We start from the raw sequence: 21,773 nt of genomic DNA, 5'->3' as shown, positions 1-21,773 counted from the left end.
CAAATGTCAGCTAAAACATACTGGTAAATATTAAGAATAAACTGAACTGTGTTTTCTCTTTATGCAGTCTGAATAACAGCTGTATCACAGAAGGAGGTTGTTGTGTTCTGGCTGCAGCTTTAAATTCAAACCCTTTGAATCTAACAGAGCTGGATCTGAGTGAGAATAAACTTGGAAACCCAGGAATGAAGATCATCTTGACATTGTTTGAAAATATACAGTGTAGACTGGAAAAGCTGAAGTAAGTACTTTAAAAGCTTATCCAATTAATTATCCAGACTGTAGTGACCCACAACACTTTCATAAATAAAAAAATATTTTTATACTTTTCATCAGGACTGCACTATTATTCGAAATAAACTTGAACTTAGTGCAGTTAATGCATTAAAGTGCATTAACATATGATCAGATAATGTGTTTAAATATTGTCCTCAAGACAGTACTCTCCAGCATTTAGCAAAACAAAGCACACTGGAAAAGAAGGGTCATGTCTATGAAATTCAACTTTTTCTATGTGTGTTCAAACACCGGTGGCATCACTCAAAATCTGTCAGTGCTATCAACAACATCACAACTCACATAGTTCTCCATTACATTACATTAACAATAATTTGGGAAACATTTTTGTGTGTACTGACTTCGCCTAAAGCTGGAAGACTGGTAATTTCCCAAAAAAATTAGGCAGATAACTTTAACAGATTTAACCAGATTTGTACAACAAATTGTTTATCAGAATCAGAAAGTGCTTTTTTGCTAAGTATGCTTGTGCATACAAATAATTTATGTCATTAGCTTCCAGTACACAGAGACAACAACAACACCCAGACAATAAAAATAAGATGAGAATGAGAAAATATCCATATGTGAATATAAATAGACAAAAAATTTAGAAATAAATAAGTGGTATTTACAGTTGTGCTATAGATGATAGAATGTGGAATAGTATAGAATAGAACATGTAGGAATGTGCTAGCGTGGAGGTGGTAGCAAATAAATATCAGATGATTGCACATATTTTTATTGCACAATGTGAGAAACATTTTAACTGTTTATAAGGCAAGGCAAGGCAAGGCAAGTTTATTTATATAGCACATTTCATACACAATGGTAATTCAAAGTGCTGTACATAAAAAGGAATTAAAATCACAATAGCATAAAAATTTAAAATAATAATCACAACAATAAAAACAAAATTAAGAACATTTAAGATGATTTAAAAAAAGAAAAGAAAATGATTTCAAATTAATTAATACAGTAAAATGATTATGCATAAAATAATGCAAACTGTTCGGACGTAGCACAGTGCTCATTCAATAAATGCACAACTAAACAGGTGAGTTTTGAGTCTGCATTTAAATGTGGCTAATGTATTAGCACATCTGATCTCTTCTGGAAGCTGATTCCAACTGCGGGCGGCATAATAGCTAAAAGCGGATTCCCCTTGTTTTGTGTGAACCCTTGATATTACTAACTGACTCGATCCTAGTGATCTGAGTTGTCTGTTAGGTTTATATTCAGTGAGCATATCTGCAATGTATGTAGGTCCTAGGTCATTGAGTGCTTTATAAACAAATAAAAGTACTTTAAAATCTATCCTAAACATAACTGGAAGCCAGTGTAAGGACCTGAGGACTGGTGTAATATGCTCTGATTTTTTGGTTCTAGTCAGAATCCTGGCAGCAGCGTTCTGTATGAGCTGCAGCTGTCTAATGGTCTTCTTGGGAAGGCCGGTGAGGAGACCATTACAATAGTCTACCCTGCTGGTGATAAAGGCATGAACAAGTTTCTCCAAATCTTGACGGGAAACAAAACATCTAATTCTTGCAATGTTTTTAAGATGATAGTATGCTGATTTAGTTACTGCTTTAACATGACTACTGAAACTGAGGTCTGACTCCAGAATCACACCCAGATTCTTGACTTGATTTTTTGTTTTTTGACCCCTAGTGTCAAGGTACGCATTTACCTTATGAACTTCATCTTTGTTTCCAAATGCAATGACTTCCGTTTTCTCCTTGTTTAACTGTAAAAAGTTTTGGCACATCCAACTGTTAATTTCATCAATGCATTGGCAGAGGGAGTCAATGGGGCTGTAGTCATTTGGCGATAAGGCTAGGTAAATCTGGGTATCATCTGCATAGCTGTGATATGCAATTTTGTTCTTTCTCATTATTTGACTTAGTGGGAGCATATACAGGCTGAACAACAGCGGCGCTAAAATTGAGCCTTGTGGGACTCCGTATGTCATGGACGTCCACTTAGACTTATGTTCTCCTATACTCACATAATAGCCTCTCCCTTCTAAGTATGACCTGAACCAATTTAGAACCATCCCAGAAAGCCCGACCCAGTTTTCCAGTCTATCTAGCAGAATGTTGTGATCGACAGTGTCGAACGCAGCACTGAGATCTAGTAATACCAGCACTGATATTTTGCCAGAATCTGAATTTAGGCGAATATCATTTATTATCTTTATGAGCGCTGTCTCTGTGCTATGATGTTGTCTGAAGCCAGATTGGAAGTGGTCCAGGTATCCATTTGAGTTTATGTAGTGATTCAGCTGATTGAAAACAACCTTTTCAATAATCTTTCCTATAAAAGGAAGATTTGATATTGGTCTATAGTTGCTCAATATGGTGTTATCAAGATTTTTCTTTTTCAGAAGGGGCTTAACGGCTGCAGTTTTCAGGGAGTTTGGAAAAGTCCCAGAAAGAAGTGAGGTGTTCACCACTTTTAAAAGATCTGCTTCTAAACAGCTAAGCACACTTTTGAAAAAAGATGTAGGAAGTGTGTCAAGGGGGCAGGTTGACGATTTGAGGTGCTGTACTGTTTCTTCCAAAATGTTGCTATCTATTTCTTCAAAAGTAGACATAATGACTTCTTTTTGAAATTGCGGTCGAATCTGTCTGACCTCTGCATAACTTGAGGATGTGCTAATTGTCTTTCTGATATTATTGATCTTCTCAGAAAAGAAGGAAGCAAACTCATCGCACTTGCTGTCAGAGAGCAGTTCACTAGGGATCTGACTAGGGGGGTTTGTTAGTCTCTCAACGGTAGCAAAAAGAGTGCGAGTGTTGTTTAAGTTGCTGTTTATAAGGTTTGAGAAGAATGTTTGTCTAGCTTTACTTAGTTCAACATTGAAAGCATGAAGGCTGTCTTTATAGATGCTATAGTGAATTTCAAGTTTTGTCTTCCGCCACATCCGCTCAGCTTTTCTGCATTGTCTTTTTATTATCTGTACTGCTGTTGATTTTCTCCACGGTGATTTCTGTCCAATTATCTTTCTGTTTTTTATAGGTGCAATGTCATCAATGACATTCATAACTTTTGAGTTAAAGGAGTCCAGGAGAAAATCAACAGAGTCTGCAGAAATGCTTGGCATTGAAGATATAGCCTTCATAAATAGCACACTAGTGTTATCGTTAATGCATCTCTTCCTGACAGAGACAGATCTAGATTCAGTGGTAGCAGAGATCAATATATCAAAGAAAATACAGAAGTGATCAGATAGTGCTACATCCTTGATAACAGTGGATGAAATGTTTAGACCCTTACTGATGAGTAAATCAAGAGTGTGTCCACGATTGTGTGTAGGCCCATGCACATGCTGAATCAGGTCAAACGTGTTCAAAACTGTTATCATTTCTTTTGTAGTTTTGCTTTCTGCATTGTCTATGTGAACATTAAAATCCCCTGCAATAGCAAAACAGTCAAACTCTGAACAAATCATTGATAGCAGTTCTGTGAACTCTTCAACAAAGGCTGGAGAGTATTTTGGGGGCCTGTAAATAATGATAAACAGAATGCGAGCACCTTTCAGCAGAATCCCTAGATATTCAAAAGACAAGTACTGACCAAATGACACTTGTTTGCATTCATAGACATCTTTAAATAGAGCAGCAACACCACCACCTCTTTTAACAGCTCTGCAGACATTCATGTAAGTGAAATTAGAAGGAATTGCTTCATTTAGGATTGTCGCACTGGAATTGTCTTCTAACCATGTTTCATTTAAAAACATAAAATCCAGGTTGTTTGTGGTTATAAAATCATTGATCAGAAGTGATTTATTTTTTAGTTAGCGAACATTTAAAAATGCTAGCTTGATGGCATCACTTTTTGTCTCTAGAGCAATCTTAGTTTGATGCCTAATAAGCCTCAGATTAGATGTGTGAACTGTACGATTTGAGAGGGCCTTAGACTTTCTATCACATATTAAAACAGAAATAGGGAAAGCTACAGGCACACTGGGTTCCCGCTTGTTTTGTAAACATTCCTGATTGTTGCTGTTACCGTAGCGGGGACCCGTCACATATCACTGAGGGCTGTTATCAGTTGTTTTTGGTTCACTCACAGCAGATGCAGGAGGGTTTGAGCCCTGGCGTTGTGGCAGCGGCCGGAGAGCTCTCACAGGAGGAGGAGGGTGAGCTGGGCCCACAGGCTTTGGTGGTTGTGGCGCCTGCCGTTTTTTAGTTGATAACTGGGGACTTGCAGCAAAAGAGTGGGAGAGTCTGGTTCCAGCATATACCAGTTCTTCCATTTTCTGTGAGAAGCTTAGAAGTGGAGATGCTGGAGAGAGGGATAATGTGTCTGGTGAATGGAGCTCTGGCTCTGGAGTTTCCGGTGGCTGGAATATGTTGTTGTCCTGGCTTCCCTGACTGTTTACCAGAAAGTCGTCCTTCGGTGCTGAGTCTTGGAGCTGTTGTAATACGTCACAGTCTGTCTGTGATAAGCTCTGTGGGCAGGGCTCAGCCAGGAAAGTGTCCATAAGCAGTGCTTGTTGTGGCTGTGTGGCGTTGTCAGTGTCCTTGTTGGTTGTGTTGGCCACATGATGACTCTGAAGCTGATAAGATGTCCTGTCGTCACTTTGTCCAAGTGTGTGTGTGCCATTCATGTTGGGTAGACTCACACATTCTACTGAAGGATGCCGGAGTGAAAAGTAGATATTGTCCTTAAGCACTCTGGCACCAAGTTTGTTTGGGTGAAGGCCGTCCAGTTTGAACAGTTGTCTATGGCCCCAGAAAAGATTGAAGTTGTCAATGAAGTTGATTCCTTTTAGACTGCAGGTTCTTTGTAGCCAGGTATTCAGTCCAAGCAACCGTGAAAACATGTTAGTTCCCCTTGCTGGGAGTGGTCCACTGATGAACGACTGAATTTCAAGTCTTTGAAGTGTTTCAATGAGTTCACCGAAATCCTTCTTTAGGAGTTCTGACTGCTCTTTCCGAATATCGTTCTTTCCCACATGGATGATGATTCGATTTGCAGTCTTGTGCTTCATTAGAATGTTCGGAAGTTCTTTGTTCACATCAGAGACGGTTGCTTGAGGACAACAGCATGTAGTTGTAGTTCTGCTACTGATATTTCTGATAATGGAGTCCCCCACTATCAGAGTCCTGGGTTCGGCTGCGCTCTGAGCTGAGTGCCGCTGTCTGCTCGACCTTGCGCGCCTGTTTATAGCAATGTTAGCAGTTGGCTGACATGATATATGTTCAGTCACATTTGGGGATTCCTCACCCACATTCATTAATGCATCAAATCTGTTTTCTAGCTGTATAGGGGGTGGTAAAACAACAGTTTTTGCAAGCCTTGTCATAGCCATATCTGGGGTAGAGGATGATACCGCAGCAATACGAGATACTCTTGACAGTCTGATGTCTCGAGTGCCTTTGGGTCTCGCTCCCTGTTTTTGCCATCGATTTGTGTGTCGATCAGTTTTGGCTTGTTCCTCTACATTTCTAAACTGTTGATATTGACTAGATTCACAGGACTCACCGGCTGTATGCTGAGGGGGTCCGTGATGATGATCTTCTGTGTGTTCCGCCTGTTTTGGAAGTCCAGCAAGTAACTTTGTTTCTAAAATCACAATCCTTTGTAGAAGTCTGTGGCAGTTTGTGCAGCAAGTAGATTCCAGAAGAGGCATTTTCTTTCTTGTCTGTTGAAAGTAGGCAGCTGTGTTTTCCCGTCTCCGGAATGTAAACTGCTGGCAGTGGGAGGCAAAAAGTCTCCTTTTTTCGTGATATTTGTATCAAAAATGTGTTGTATGAGCACTGTGCTCATCTGCTGAAGTTAAATATTTGAAAAATCGGAGAAAAGTTCAAAAGCAGGGAGCAAAGCGCGGAGCAGTAAGCAAAAACGTCCGAACAGTAGCAAAGCCGGAAGCGAAAATCGAAAGCGAAAAATAAGGTGGATTGCCTTGCCGAAAAACAGTTCTTGTGCCTGGTAGTCCTGATATTTGGGGCTCTGTAGTGCCGGCCAGATGGTAAAACTTCAAAGAGGGGATGGCTTGGATGTGAGGGATCCAGAGTGATTTTCTGAGCTCTTTTTCTTACTCTGGATGTATACAGTTTTTGAAGGGTGGGCAGGGGAGCACCAATAATCCTCTCGGCAGTCTGAACCGTTCTCTGTAATCTTCTGATGTCTGATTTTGTAGTGGAGCCAAACCAGAAAGTTATTGATGTGTTCAGAACAGACTCGAATATCGAGTCTGTTCTGTGCACATCAATAACTGTCTGGTTTGGCTCAGCTACAAAATACAGACTCGATAACATCAAGTCTGTTCTGTGCACATCAATAACTGTCTGGTAATGGCTGAGTAGAACTGTTTCAGCCACTCCTGTGGTACGTCGAACTTCTTCAGCTGGCGAAGGAATTACAACCTTTGGGCTTTTTTTTTTTTTTTTTACAATGGAGTCGATGTAAGTGTCCCACTTCAGGTCCTGGGAGATGAAAGATCTGAGGAACTTGAATGTCTCCACTGTAGCCACAGTCCTGTCCATGATGGTGAGTGAGGAATGTTCCTCCTGAAGTCCACTATCATCTCTACAGTTTTGAGCTTGTTCAACTGCAGGTTGTTGTGACTGCACCAGACAGCCACCTCTTTTACCCCCTGTCTATAGGCAGACTCATCACCATCCTAAATGAGGCCGATAAGAGTAGTGTCATCTGCAAACTTCAGGAGCTTGACAGATGGGTCTTTATAGGTGCAATTGTTGATCTAGAGGGAGAAGAGCAGTGGTGAGAGAACATAACCTTGAGGGGCGCCAGTGTTGGTGGTGCGGCTGCTTGATGTAAATTTTTCCCAGTCTCACCAGCTGTTGCTTTCTGTCGGAAAGCTGGTGATCCATTGACAGATAGTGCTGGGAACAGAAAGTTGGTTTAGTTTGGTTTGGAGAAGTTAAGGACCGATTGTGTTAAAGGCTGAGCTGAAATCCACAGGATCCTCACATAAGTCCCTGGTCTGTCTAGATGCTGCAGGATGAAATGCAAGCCAATGTTCATTGCATCATTCACTGACCTGTTTGTTCAGTAAGCAAACTGCAGGGGGTCCAATAAGGGTCCGGTGATGTCCTTCAGATGAGCCAGAACCAGTTTTTCAAATGACTTCATGACCACGGACATTAGCGCCACAAGTCTGTAGTTGTTAAATCCTGTTATCTTGGGTTTCTTTGAAACTCGGATAATGTTTCATTTGAAGCAGGCAGGGCCTTCACACGACTCCAGAGACCTGTTGAAGATCTGTGAAAAGATGGTGTGTCACATCGTCTTGGCCTGGTGCCTTTCTTCTTTTGTTCTTCCTGAAGACCTGGCACACGTCATCTTCGCTGATTTGAAATAGAGGAGTGGGGAGAGGGGGATTGCTGGAGGTGGTAATGGTTGTGTGAAGAGATCGTGAGAACGGGTGTCGGGGGTTTCGAATCTACAACAAAACTCATTCAGGTCTTCAGCAAGTCGTTGATTCAACTCAGTGCTTGGGGATGGTGTCTTATAGTTTGTTATGGCTTTCAGACCTTTCTACACTAAACTTGGATAATTCGTAGTGAACTGATCTTCTAACCTTTTTGCAAAGGTCCTTTTAGCCACTCTAATCTCTATTCAGTGTGTTCATGGTCTGGTTGTACAAGATTCTATCCCCTTTTCTGTAGGCATCCTCTTTGGCCTGATGAAGATGTCTGAGTTTTTCTGTAAACCATGGTTTGTCATTGTTAAATGTTAAACAAGTACTGGTAGGAATGCATATATCCTTACAGAACCTGATATATGATGTTACAGTCTTTGTGAGCTTGTCCATATCATTGGCAGCAGCTTTAATCCTTTAAATAGAAACATAATAGTAAGACTTGCTCTGTTTTGCTGGTCCATCTCTTTACAGGCTTAACTACAGGTTTAGCAGATTTAAGTTTTTGCCTGTAGGTTGGTATAAGATGAACCAGACAGTGATCAGAGAGCCCCAAGCTGCCCATGGGACGGAGTGATATGCTGCTTTAATTGTTGTGTAACAGTGATCCAATATATTATCTCTGCTGGGACATGTAACACCCTGTCTGTATTTTTATTATTTTCTACACAAAAACTTAAAGGTCACTGTGTAGTTTTCCACCAAAATAAAAGCCTGTGGGTTTAACATTAGAAAGTAAAGTAATTAAGACATAAATATTTTAATTGTAAATTTGCCATTCCATCCTTAAAAGCTGAAATCCTTCTCCAAGCTGCTTGTTCTGTGTAGTGTTGTAAGTATGGTTTAGGCTTAAGTAAAATATTGTTTAGTTTTTTTTTTTTTTATTTCACAGTATGATTATCATGTAAATCTTATATTGGTGGATAAATAAATGGTAGATACTCAGGTCTGAATTTGATTAATCTAAACATGAATGTGAAGCTACAGCTGGACTGTAAACTGGTGCTGTTTCGCAAGGAATGGGTCAGTAATGTGGAATTATTGTGTTGGTGTAGATTTATAGTTCATAATTTATAAAACATTGACAAACAGATTGCTTTTTTGAGGTGATGAAAAATTGGAATAGTCTAATGGTGAAATAAATGCTAATGAAGTCATGAAGTCACACTGTTGTAATGTGTGTGCGTGTGTGTGTGTGTGTGTGTGTGTGTGTGTGTGTGTGTGTGTGTGTGTGTGTGTGTGTGTGTGTGTGTGTGTGTGTGTGTTTCTCTCACTGTAGACTCTCAAACTGCAGTATTACTGAAGAAGGTTATAAAGCTCTGGCTTCAGCTCTGACATCAAACCCTTCACACCTGATAGAGCTGGATCTCACAGGAAATGATCCTGGACAATCAGGAGTGAAGGAGCTCAATGATTTACTACAGGATCCAAACTGTCAACTTAAGACACTGAGGTAAGATGTGATTAAATAATGCAAAATAAATGAAATGCAAGTAATTATTCATGAAATGTAGTTTATTTAATTTTCTCTTCTGCAGGTTTTTGGGTCCTGCTGCAGATGAAGCCTGTCAGTATGTGACTGGAATTGTGGGTAAAAACCCGTTACTCCTGAGAGAGCTGAATCTGAGTAAACATGAACTAGGAGACACACGAGTGAATCAGATCGCTGCTCTACTGGAGGATAAACACTGTCAACTCAACACACTGATGTAAATTTTTCATTGTTGCAAGTCTCAAGACTCTTTTAAATGATTTAGCTAAAACAAAAAAGTAAATATTAAGAATAAACTGAACTGTGTTTTCTCTTTATGCAGTCTCAATAACAACTGTATCACAGAAGGAGGTTGTCGTGTTCTGGCTGCAGCTCTAAATTCAAACCCTTCAAATCTGACAGAGCTGGATCTTAGTGAGAATAAACTAGGAAACCCAGGAATGAAGATCATCTTGACTCTGTTTGAAAATGTACAGTGTAGACTGGAAAAGCTGAAGTAAGTAATTACTTACTAAAAAATAATTTCCCAGACTGTAGTGACCAACACAGTTTCATAAATTTTAAAATATTTTTACACTTCTCATTAGGACTGAACAATTAATCAAAATAACTCGAAATTGTGATATGGTTTAGTGCTGTTATCAAATCACAAAAGGCTGCAATTTAATTAAAAATACATAATGCAGTGCCACATGCTTTTGTGGGAGCTCTGTTTTCTGTTGCCATTTTTGCTACTCAACTTCAGCACATGCATGGACTAATTTTATTTGTAACAGCTCACGCTAATTCTGTTTTTAATAGAGTTAGTTTAATAGATATTGACATGGTCACTTTTATTATGGTGCTGAACTGTTATAGATGCGATGCAATGCAATTCTTATTTTATCTTTGATCTTCAGAAAAGCTTGTATTTGTAAAACACTGGAATTTTGATTGCAACTGTAGGTTATAATTTTGGAAAGTGAAAATTCAAAAATTGCATTTGTTGTAGTTTGCATTCAACAAAATAGAACTTTACCCAACTATACTGTAAAAAGGGTCCATTCAGGCTACAATCCTGTAGTGCTTATTTTTATTTCCTTCAGTCTAGAACGAGGATGGGCAGCTTTGGTCCTGGAGGGCCACTGTCTAGTGCTCTTTAAGACATTGAATAGCTTGTTCAGGTGTGTTTGATTAGGATTGGATCTAAACTCTGCAGGACAGAGCCCCACCAGGACTGAAGTTGCCTATCCCTGGTGCAGAACATGTACATGTGTGACAATCTGTGTTGTAAGGAATAATAGCATATTTTTTTTATAGACTTTCAAACTGCAGAATTGCTGAAGAAGGTTATAAAGCTCTGGCTTCAGCTCTGAGATCAAACACTTCACACCTGATAGAGCTGGATCTCACAGGAAACGACCCTGGACAATCAGGAGTGAAGGAGCTCAATGATTTACTGCAGGATGAACTCTGTTCATTAAAGACCATCAGGTAACTTTTTTTAAATATTTAAAAATGAACCACAGATGTAAAAATCATCTCTATGAAAATACACCAGTGTTGAATAGGAATGACATTTACTGGAATTAAATATCAGTTCAGAGAATTGAACAGACAATAGAAATTATTTGTGGCAAAAATAATGTAAAAATTGAAATGATCAGAAATCCTTACCTGCTTCCTGTAGGTTTTTGAAAAGTCCTGCTGCAGAGGAAGCGTGTGAGTATCTCACTGAAGTTCTGGGTAAAAGTCCATTATTACTGAAAGAACTGGATCTGAGTGAAGGTAAATTAGGAGATCTGGATGGGGACAAACTCTCTGCTCTTTTGATGGACTCTCATAGCAAACTGGAGAAAATAATGTGAGTGAACATGATTTATACATATATATTCATTATTAAAGACAGTCAGTCACATGTGTATCCAGATATGAAGAGCTGTTGATCTGATGTGTGTTAAATATGTGCTGAATAATAATAATCAAGCTTTCCATGGTAAAAAAACCAACAACAAAAAAACAGTATATACTGGTTAGGTAGGGTTTGATGCTGGTTTAAGCTGGGCTTTAGCTAGTTTATGCTGGCATGGACCATATCTTTAATAATCCTTTAGACAATTTTAAAGCAAATAAATAATTTGATTAGGTAAATCTGATAGTGTACCAATTAATGTTAATTAATAATAAATTGTCTAATGATCCTATTGTCATAGCTAATGCCTTTAGCCAGTATATTTCATTAACGCCTAAATTTCAATGTCCTCCTTACTCAAGTTATGTCTTCTCCAAATGTTTGCTGGGAGTTCCTTTTCCTTTAAAATGATTAGTCCAGTGGATGTGCAGCAGGTAATTAGTGGACTCTCCTCAAGCAGTTGTGTTGGCTCAGATGGTATTGAAGCTAAATTCATTAAGATGGCATCCCATGTTATTTCCTCTCCTTTGTCTTATCTCTTTAATCTATCTCTTACTACCTGTAAGGTGCCTTCTGCTGGAAATGTATCAGAGTCATTCCTTTGCAGAAAGGGGGTGATCCTAATAATCTAAACAAATTTAGACCAATTTCAATTTTTAATTCTACATTAAAAATATTTGAGAAGGTAATTTTTAATAAACTATCTGAATATTAATTGAAAATATTCTCTTATCACCATGTCAATCAGGCTTTAGAAAATATTTTTCAACAACTTCTGCATTTTTAAAATGTACTAAATTATATTTTATTCTGGATTTGATAACGCCATCTTTACTGGTGCTGTATTTGTTATTCTTACTAAAGCTTTTAATATGGTTGACTATTTTCTTCACTTGGACAAACTGTATTCTATTGGTTTTGAAAAGATTTCTCTTCTCTGGATTAACTCTTATCCTCATCACCTTCAACAGTGTATTTCTTTGTTGGGCCTCTTTTTGTTTTCCATTTTCATTAATGACCTTCCTCCCACCTGCACTGTCTGTAATATCAAGCTGTATGCTGATGATACTGTGATTTATTATTCCAACTCTAATATCACTGCAATTCATAAGTTTCTTCAGCTCAGTTTTGACAAAGTTCAGTGTTGGCTATTGTCTAACAAACTTGTACTTGATAAAAACCAAATCTTATTCTATGTTATTTCCCAAAGCGAGCAAATCTCAGCTTCCTAATGATCTTAATCTTAAATTTATGGACTTGCTGCCTCTTGCGGCTGTTAAGCAAGTTAAATATCTTGGCCTTTGGTTTGACTTTAGTCTTTCCTTCAATACTCATATACATTTATGTTTTATTTATTTTTATTATAAATAAAATTATTTATCGTTCAAATATCACAATTATGTATCACAATTATTACATCAAATTCTTGATTATAGTGACATTGTTTATCAGAATACCACAGCTACTAATCTTCAACCTTGTAATGCTGTATATAACAGTCTGTGCAGGTTTATTCTTCGCTGTCCTTTTAGAACTCCTCACTGTTTTATGCTTCACCAATTGTCCTGGTTTTCCGCATCCTCTAGATGTCATGTTCATTGGTTATTGTTTATTTACAGATGCATTCACTTTAGTTATCCTGATTATTTGAAACAACATTATTTCATTTCAGTCAGCTCTTCTTATAGTTTACGCCATGTTGATCAAATATTTATTGTTGTCCCTGGAATTAATAAAAAAGTGGCAGATTTTCATTTAAACATAAAGCACTTTATTATTGGAATAATTTGCTAGTTTCTATTCGATCCTTAACTTCCTTTTATTTCTTTAGAAAGGCTATACATTATTTACAGAATGCTTGTATTTGTTTCTGATTTTTGTTTGCATATGGTTGAATATTTATATCTTAGTAGAAGGTTGTTGTAATATTGCTGAATAACTATTGTAACAATAGCAGATTGTTGTTAGAGAGCTTTTGGAGGGTTGGGTCGATGGCCGATAGACATCACGATGCTGAGCCGGCATCGCGATCCTCCGCCCCGCCCCGTCCCCGCCGCAGCAGCAACCCGCTCACGAAAAACACACTTATGCCGCGTTCCAGACAACCCGTAACTCGTGTTTTTCCGAATTTATACCAGTGAAAGTGCACTGAAACGGCAGTCAAACCCGTGACTTCCCACTCGTGAACTCGTACTAGATCGATGGACTCCCAGTTACGAGTTCTGACGTAACATATAGCCCGCGAAACAACAAAGTCAGCCCTAATGCTTGCGGTGTTTATGCAAGTGGCACACGGTGGAAAAATAGAGCTTAGGACAATATAACGTTGCAATCAAATTAATAATAATATAAAAATAATAGTAATTCATAAATGTGCCCAGGCAATTTGGTGTGACTTGCCTGGAACGCTACAAAGTCGTGGTTTGAAGTGGTGATTTACCAGTTAAAAAAAACTGCCTGGAACGCAGCATAAATCACACTACATAGCCAAAAGAAATGCATGCTTTCGATTTCCGCATCTTTACTCATTTTATTATTATTATTATTATTATTATTATTATTATTATTATTATTATTTTTATTATGAGGAAATAATAACAAGGAAGTTGTTAGCGATCACAATACAAATTACAGTGAACTCTAAACGAATTACACAAACTAGTTTGTTTACATTAATAAATGAGGCATACAAAAACAGCAGAAAAAAAAATAAAAATAATTTTAATTAAATTAGATTAAATAAACTACACCAAATATGCCTTTTTCATGGTTTTACCATAACGAACAGAACAAAAAACAAGTTTAAATATGAAGATTTCTGGACATTTTTGCTAAAGAGAATATATATTTTTTTCATCAAAGTACGAATGTACAGTACAAAGTAGGGGTGTAACGATATTACAAACCGAACCGAAATATCGCGATACACCAACCACGATACGTATCCCGAAACTCTCGTGGCGTACCGCGGTACTTTCACGCCCCCTGCTGCCCATTGTTGGAGTTGACATCACTTGTCTCTAACTAATTTAACCAATTTAAACACATCTTTATTTTATCGCATTTGATTAAATTGTATTAGTAATGATGAGCTTTTGTTCTAAATATTATATTCTAAAGTTAGTATTTTCCAAGTGCATGTCATGAGTGAGCGATCACACTCTGTTACTACCACAGTCTATGGTTACTACTCAGGGCTCGACATTAACACTTGCCCTTTCACAAAATCCACTTGTCCCGGTGTTGTGCCGAAATCTGTGACTCGTCGAAAACTGTGACCAGGGGTCGCTGTTCAGCAAATATTGGCCCGGGAGCACGTTGAATCAGACGCTGAAATGGAATGATTATCGTCACAGTGATGCTGTAAAAGAAGTTTCATGTTTTTCTTTAAAAGCTTTAAATGACAATATCTGTAAAATATTTGTTTTTGCACTTTATTTTTAATTAAGATTTTTTTTTACCCTTTTTTTTTACAGTGTACCGAAATATGTGACTCTTCTTAATTTCATTATAACTGACTATAACATTCAGTAAAGTGACTCATGTGATGTGACCAGCTTCCCTTTCTGTTTTATAATGCATATTGATCATATTGAGAAATCTGTAAAAAATGATATGCATGCATTAAGTAAAAATTAGTCCAGAATGCACAAGCCTCTAGGTTGGTTATTGGTGAAGGATAGGGTAATTGATTCTCTGTTGTGTTTTATAAGACATATCAACAGTTCCAAGTGTATTGTACTGTCAACTTTTGTATATAAGTGCTAGTCATTAATTTAACACCAGGCATGCATTAAAAGCAATTTTCTTGCTTTCTGTTTTGAAAACTAATTCAAAGCAAACGGACTGTAATGTATAGAAGAATAAAAACATGGAATGAATTGCCATCGTATATACATGTTTTTTAACAAGTAAAATGAGGTTTAAAAAAATTGTTGAAGAAATATGTGACCCTGGACCACAAAACCAGTCATAAGGTTAAATTTGACAAAACTGAGATGTATACACCATATGAAAGCACAATAAATAAGCTTTCTATTGATATATAGTTTGTTAGGATAGGACAATATTTGGCCGAGATACATCTATTTGAAAATCTGGAATCTGAGGGTGCAAAAAAATCAAAATACTGAGAAAATCACCTTTAAAGTTGTCCAAATTAAGTACTTAACAATGCATATTACTAATCAAAAATTAAATTTTGATAGGTTTACAGTAGGAATTTTACAAAAAATCTTAATGTAACATGATCTTTACTTAATTTCCTAATGATTTTTGACATAAAAGAAAAATCAATAATTTTGACCCATACAATGTATTTTTGGCTATTGCTACAAATATAGCCCAGCGACTTAAGACTGGTTTTGTGGTCCAGAGTCACATATTTAATGGCACAATACTGAGTGGATTGTTGATGTTGATGTTTTTAAAAGTTAAAGTTTGAAATTTTTTATATATAATATAATAAATGCACACTCCAAAACAAAGCAATACTAAATATTTTAATGATATATATATATATGTGTGTGTGTGTGTGTGTGTGTGTGTGTGTGTGTGTGTGTGTGTGTGTGTGTGTGTGTGTGTGTGTGTGTAATTAATCTTGATGAACTGTACAATTGTCAGAGCTGAGAAAGAGTCTAAAAGAATTAAGAGGATGAATAATTTGGGAGGGTTAAATGCATGGTACTGATTTTACTCTATTGTGTATCAGTGAAAATACACTAGCATACAATTTGTGTAAGTCACATGGCTTATTATTAACACAGTTATTATGAAAAAAAGAAGAGTCATATTCTGGTAGCTATGAATTTGACCTGACATGACTCTACTATCTACATATTTCTCAGTGTCTAATTAATATGCTTTATAAAACAGAAAGGGGAGACTATACATGAGTTACTTTATTAAAAAAAAATATAAAATAAATAAAGGTAGCTATTAATTTGCCCTGTCAGATTCTGTGACCCTATATTGTATCTACAGTACAGATTTCTCGATATCTGATCTATATGCTCTTTAAAATAAAAAAGAGGAGATGGTCACACATCACATGAGTCACTTTATTGAATATTACAATGTGTTATTTGAAATAAAAAGAGATCACATATTTTGGTAGTTGACCAGATCCAGTGAATCATACTATATAGGCTAATATATCAGAGTGGTATGCATTTGTAAAGCACAAACCATACTGGGTAGTTGAATTTAATAGTAATAAGAAAAAAATGAGCCTATCCATTAATGAGAATGTTATTTAAACCAAAACCATTCATAGTAGTAACCAGGCCCGGTTCCAGAACTAAATCACTGAGGGTGCTTCCTAAATTAATGAGGGTGCTCTAACATTATACCATCATAGTCGACATTAGGGCGCGACACTGATGGCGCGCGTTGCTATTTTAAAATCAAAATACTTCATTTTTGTATGTAATGGCAAATTGATTATACTTTCGTTTTTTTATTAACTTAATTTAGAAAAAAAACGTTTGGAGCATTTTTGTTCGTAAAATATAAGTTTTTATTTTATTTTATTATTATTATTTTTAAGGAACAGCGCCCAGTGGTAGACTGTTCAGTCTGTTAATTTGATCAGTTTGCCTACTCATCACGATTTGCATAAAATCTATAGATATGAAATAGTTCAAGTATAAAACAATGTTAGTTTAAACGTTAAACTTAGAGATAAATGTGCGGTATTAGGCGCATATCCAATAGTTTGTGCAGAGAGTGGAAGCTGAAGACGCAGGACATGGGCGCCAGTGCATTTTTTTCAGTGGAAGCAATTTAAAATTATCTGTCATTTTTGCTCACAAAGGTAAGAGTAGGTTAATACATCATTCGGTACTGTAAAGGGTGTACTTTTATTTGTGTGCACTTAAAAAAAAAAACGTATAAAATAGTTTTAAATTATTACTTAACGAAATAAAACAAATAGAAAACAAAAACTCTCTCATTATGTAATCCGAAAAGATAAATTTCTCTTTAAAGGCGCGTCCAAAAAGGATTTTTGTTACACTGACTCAGAATACACTAGTTTATTAATATATAATTTAAATAAGCTTTACTCTTTCTGGCCCGGCACATTCAGTGTTATTTATTTACCTTTGTGTTTGTGGCAATTTTCAGCATATTGTGTGCTTGATCGCGGATCTGTTCCAGCTGCGCTGCAGTCCGTGCCCGATCTCGAAAGTGAAACCGAAAGTGAAGTCTCCTGTTGTTTCCACCAGCGCGGCATTTTTTTCTTCACCATAATTTATGGATGTCTAAAATATTAAAATAAGGAGAAACCTAAGACAGATAAAACCGGTGCCCGTCCGCCTCTGAACTTTGACGTGAAAATTGGCCTGAAGCCCAGCAACTAGAGGTGTAAAAAAGTCGGGCTAGTCGGCCGAGGCTGAAATGCAACGCTCTAATTGACTGCTTTGATGCGTTACAATATGGTAGGGCATTGTTTTAATGCTTACAGCAGAAAAATAAATGTTTTTTTAATGATTACTCACTGGATTGTTATCTAAATCTGCAATAAAATGACATTATTACAGCTTTAACTGAGGGTGCTATTGATTTCGTTTGAGGGTGCTTAGCACCCTCAAGCACCCCCGTAGAACCGGGCCTGGTAGTAACACAGACAACAACAGCACAGCATTAATGATTAATGTCTTCTCTGTGCAAGCATTTCGATGCCACAATATCTAGTTTGTCCAATAGTTGTTATTTCTTTAAAACATGAAACTTATTTTACAGCATCACTGCGACGATGATCATTCCGTTTCAGCGTCGGATTCAACGTGTGCGCGCTCCCGCGCCAATATTTGCTGAACAGCGACCCCTGGTCACAGTTTTCGACGAGTCACAGATTTCGGCACAACACCGGGACAAGTGGATTTTGTGAAAGGGCAAGTGAAAGGGGATTTTACTTGCATGACCGGACAAGTAACCTGATTAAAACGTCAATTACAAACAATAACTAGCGCAGCAACGAAACTTTGGTGAGCATAATTTTGATTTTATTTCTTAAGATGACTGAAAACGGACAGTAAGCTCCTGCAGGCTATCTGACTCACAGAAAATTAACGCTAATAGGCTCAACAGCATAAACAAAGAAACAAACATACTGCGGTAGAAAAGCACCATTACGATTGCAAACGTGACATTGATTTTATACAACAATAGTTTAATAAACTAGTAACGTTAGTTGATATTAACTGATTTACATTTTTAGACACATCATTAACCATTTTTGCAAACTAAAATAGTTCCAAGCAGAGCAACAGCAGAACCTCCGTGAATCTCCGAGCAACACAGCGGTATTTCAGTACTGAATGATTTAGCATTTTTTTAATGAATCAAGTCAGTGAAGGAACTGGTTGATTCCATCTATGGTTGAATCCGTGACTCGCTCATGAAGACAGTGACTACTGCCACTTATTGGTGGTTCGAGTTTATAAAGTATTGCATTTTTTTGTAAATGTTTTTATTTATGTTTAAAAAAAGTATAACATTTAATCTTATTACATTATTTATGTATTTGCAATTTTACTGTGTAAATGCATTTTTTTGGAACCTCTTGTCTTCATTAAACAGTGTAAGTATATACAGTTAAATGTCAATTTCATTGAAGGCCCGGTTTTTCCTGTGCAATGGAAAGATGGAGTTTGTTGATACTGATTTAATTTGTGCAACCATACAGAGTCTAATTATTCTAGTTTGACGTATTGATAAAATTTAAGAGTTTGATGTGAATGATGACACATACAGTTAGTAAGGTTAGGAAAATAAAGTTAAGTGTCCTAGAAATCAATTTAAGGCAAGTATCACAAATATTCAGATTAAAGTAAGACCTTATAGAGTAGTGATGAGACTATTGCTTCAGAATGGATTAATTTACAGCAAAAAAGGCATTTTTTTGCCCCGACAAGTAAATTTTTCACTTGGACAAGTGAATGTCTAATTTTCACTAACTTACTCAGGTATCCTGACTGTACTAAAATGGGTTGGCAAAGTTAATAAAGAAAAAGTTTAGTTGTTCTTGTTATTAAGTGAATCTATTGTTCCTTAGCATTGCTGTTAAGATGACATCAACCCTAACCCCACAGCAAACAGAAACCGAACCGAACCGTGGCTCCAAAACCGCGAACCGAACCGAATCGTGCCTTTGGTGTATCGTTAAACCCCTAGTACAAAGCCTAGCATACATTATAAATAACAGTTTATCATTCAAATACATTGGGAATATGGAAACACTTGGATTTGTGCCGAATTACAGAGGTACGTGTCGTGAGCCCAACACCTGGTATTTTTAGTTTCGCTTTGTTTTGGTTCCTTAACTTTATTTTGTTTCATTCCTGTTCTGTTCTGAATACCGTTACATTTAAATGATTCGTTCTGGAGTCAGGGTAACTAACTTACAGCTATGTTTATAGTGTTTATAATGTTAATACATAATATTTCACTTGATTTAGTATTATTTCTGATATTATACTTTCTTTCTAAACATTCTGCTGCTCATTAAATGCGTTTGGAGAGAGTGGGTTAAGCAGTAAGCAATCAAAGAGATTTCTAAATCAGAAAAAAATATAGGTGTGTGGGTGGGTGACGGGCGGATAATTTATTTGAAGCTGCGGATTAGGGTGACGATTGAGCCCATGGTGGTTGTCATCATGTGACAGCGTGGAGGAGAAAGAGGAGAAACTACCTGTATGGTCGCAAGTTTCAGTAGTGTTTGGTATTCAGTTTCTGAACAGTTTAGGCACAAGCCAACAGTTTGGTGACGCTGTCTGAGCCTTAGTCATAATTTATTTTATTCATGGTAATACCGTATACCGCGGTAAAATAGGGAGGCGGTTTGACGGTATCAAAATTTGGATACCGCCCAAGCCTAGTTGTCTTGTTTTTGTATTTACTTTACCGTATTGTTTAACTGCATTGATGAAGTTATATTACTGCAGTGCTGTATGCCATTTGTGTATATATTTGTGAATATTGAGGACCCCTTCGAAAACAAGATGATTCATCTCAAGGGACTTATCCTCTCAATGTTAATGAATTTGTTCAAAAAATAAAATCCCGCCAACGCTAATATTATTCAATATAATTGTAATAAATATACATTGACAAAAGTGGTTCTGACTGAAATGCTGTTTTTGTGTTCAGGCTGAACAATAGTGCGCTGACAGAGAAAAGCTGTTCAGTTCTAGCTGCTGTTCTCTCCTCCAAAACCATCCTGAATGAGATGGACCTGAACAACAGTCGTGTGCTGGACTCAGGAGTCAAAGTGATCTGTGAGGGACTGAAGAATCCTGTGTGTGAACTGAAGATACTGAAGTAAGTACATTTCATCAACAGCTACACTTAACAGCAGAGCAGTGAGATCCATATTACACATTGGCTGATGATGGGAACATTATATATATGTGCTCCTGATTTTTTTTTCCTGATGCCCTAAAATGCATTTTGCTGAGTTAATATTAACATGACTTTTATATGGTGTCTTGGCAAAGTTTGTGATATTAAACGTGTTCTGAAAACTTTCGAAATTGAATTGAGATTGAAACTGTTTTGAGGGTCATCCCTGCAGTATTGTGAAATGATGACGAAAATAACCATGTTGTATGCCTTAGCAACCTGGATAAATGCTGACTAGAAAAATAAGCTTCTGTGTGTTCTGTTTAATTTGGCAGGCAGGAAATTGAAACAGTATATAGCAAATTTGTGAAATAATTACAAAAGTAACATGTTAAAAAAATAAATAGTGTAAGTTTAATTTCACTATAAGTGTGCGATTAATTGCATGTAATCACACAAAAATGGTGTAAAAACTGCATTTATTTAGATGCAGAATTTCTTTATAAAGATTTAACAGGAGACTTTCCAGACATGCACTAGGAGCTATTTGATTTTGATGCAACATGGATCTTTTGCATTATTTTCTCACCATTGTCCTAGTTTATTACTGTAAGGTTGCTTTGACATAACTTGTTTTGTAAAAAGTGCTGTATAAATATTCTTGACTTGACTTGGCTAGTCAAATGAGTGTGGAAATGGTAGCTGTGCTTGCAGCGTGTGCACTTCAATTGCACACACATGCGCAGTAGCCATGCCATTTGCGTGTTCATGCTACAAGCACAGTATAACATCTGACAGGACAGGATAGTTCTTTTTTGTGAGGTGAAAAACTTTTTATTTCCTTACATCTTATAAAAAATAACAATAGAATAATGACACTGAGATTAAACCTGACAACATCTCATCTGATTGCAGATACTGAATCTAATCAAAATAACAGTCTCACATCAGAGAAACATTTAGAAATATCATTTTTGTTGTTATTTCTTTGACTGTACACCCCACAACTTACTTTTTTATTGTTTGTAGACTCTCAAACTGCAGTATCACTGAAGAAGGTTATAAAGCTCTGGCTTCAGCTCTGAGATCAAACCCTTCACACCTGATAGAGCTGGATCTCACAGGAAATGATCCTGGACAATCAGGAGTGAAGGAGCTCAATGATTTACTACAGGATCCAAACTGTCAACTCAAGACACTGAGGTGAGACATGATGAAATTATGCAAAATAAATGATATGCAGGCAATTTATTTATACAAAAAAAAAAAAAAAAAAATATATATATATATATATATATATATATATATATATATATATATGATTAGCAAAGGTTATAAATCACAGTGTTTTCAGAGTTAGATGTTGTTTT

The 21,773-nt window shown here is 36.8% G+C and overlaps 1 protein-coding gene across 1 annotated transcript in view; it reads left to right on the top strand.

The window, feature by feature from the left end:
* Positions 1 to 21,773, top strand: part of LOC141337870 (uncharacterized) — a 182,978-nt gene that overhangs the window by 42,675 nt on the left and 118,530 nt on the right. Inside the window, exons 11-18 of the mRNA XM_073843448.1 lie at positions 68 to 241; positions 8,955 to 9,128; positions 9,214 to 9,384; positions 9,490 to 9,663; positions 10,467 to 10,640; positions 10,837 to 11,010; positions 20,212 to 20,382; positions 21,433 to 21,606. Coding sequence (XP_073699549.1) covers positions 68 to 241; positions 8,955 to 9,128; positions 9,214 to 9,384; positions 9,490 to 9,663; positions 10,467 to 10,640; positions 10,837 to 11,010; positions 20,212 to 20,382; positions 21,433 to 21,606 — 1,386 coding nt within the window. The remainder of the gene's footprint in view (positions 1 to 67; positions 242 to 8,954; positions 9,129 to 9,213; positions 9,385 to 9,489; positions 9,664 to 10,466; positions 10,641 to 10,836; positions 11,011 to 20,211; positions 20,383 to 21,432; positions 21,607 to 21,773) is intronic.

The sequence above is a fragment of the Garra rufa genome, chromosome 7 (genome assembly GCF_049309525.1).
Source record: "Garra rufa chromosome 7, GarRuf1.0, whole genome shotgun sequence".
Lineage (NCBI taxonomy): Eukaryota > Metazoa > Chordata > Actinopteri > Cypriniformes > Cyprinidae > Garra > Garra rufa.
Note: the sequence above shows the minus strand (reverse complement) of the source record. Positions and strands in the feature narration are given on the sequence as shown.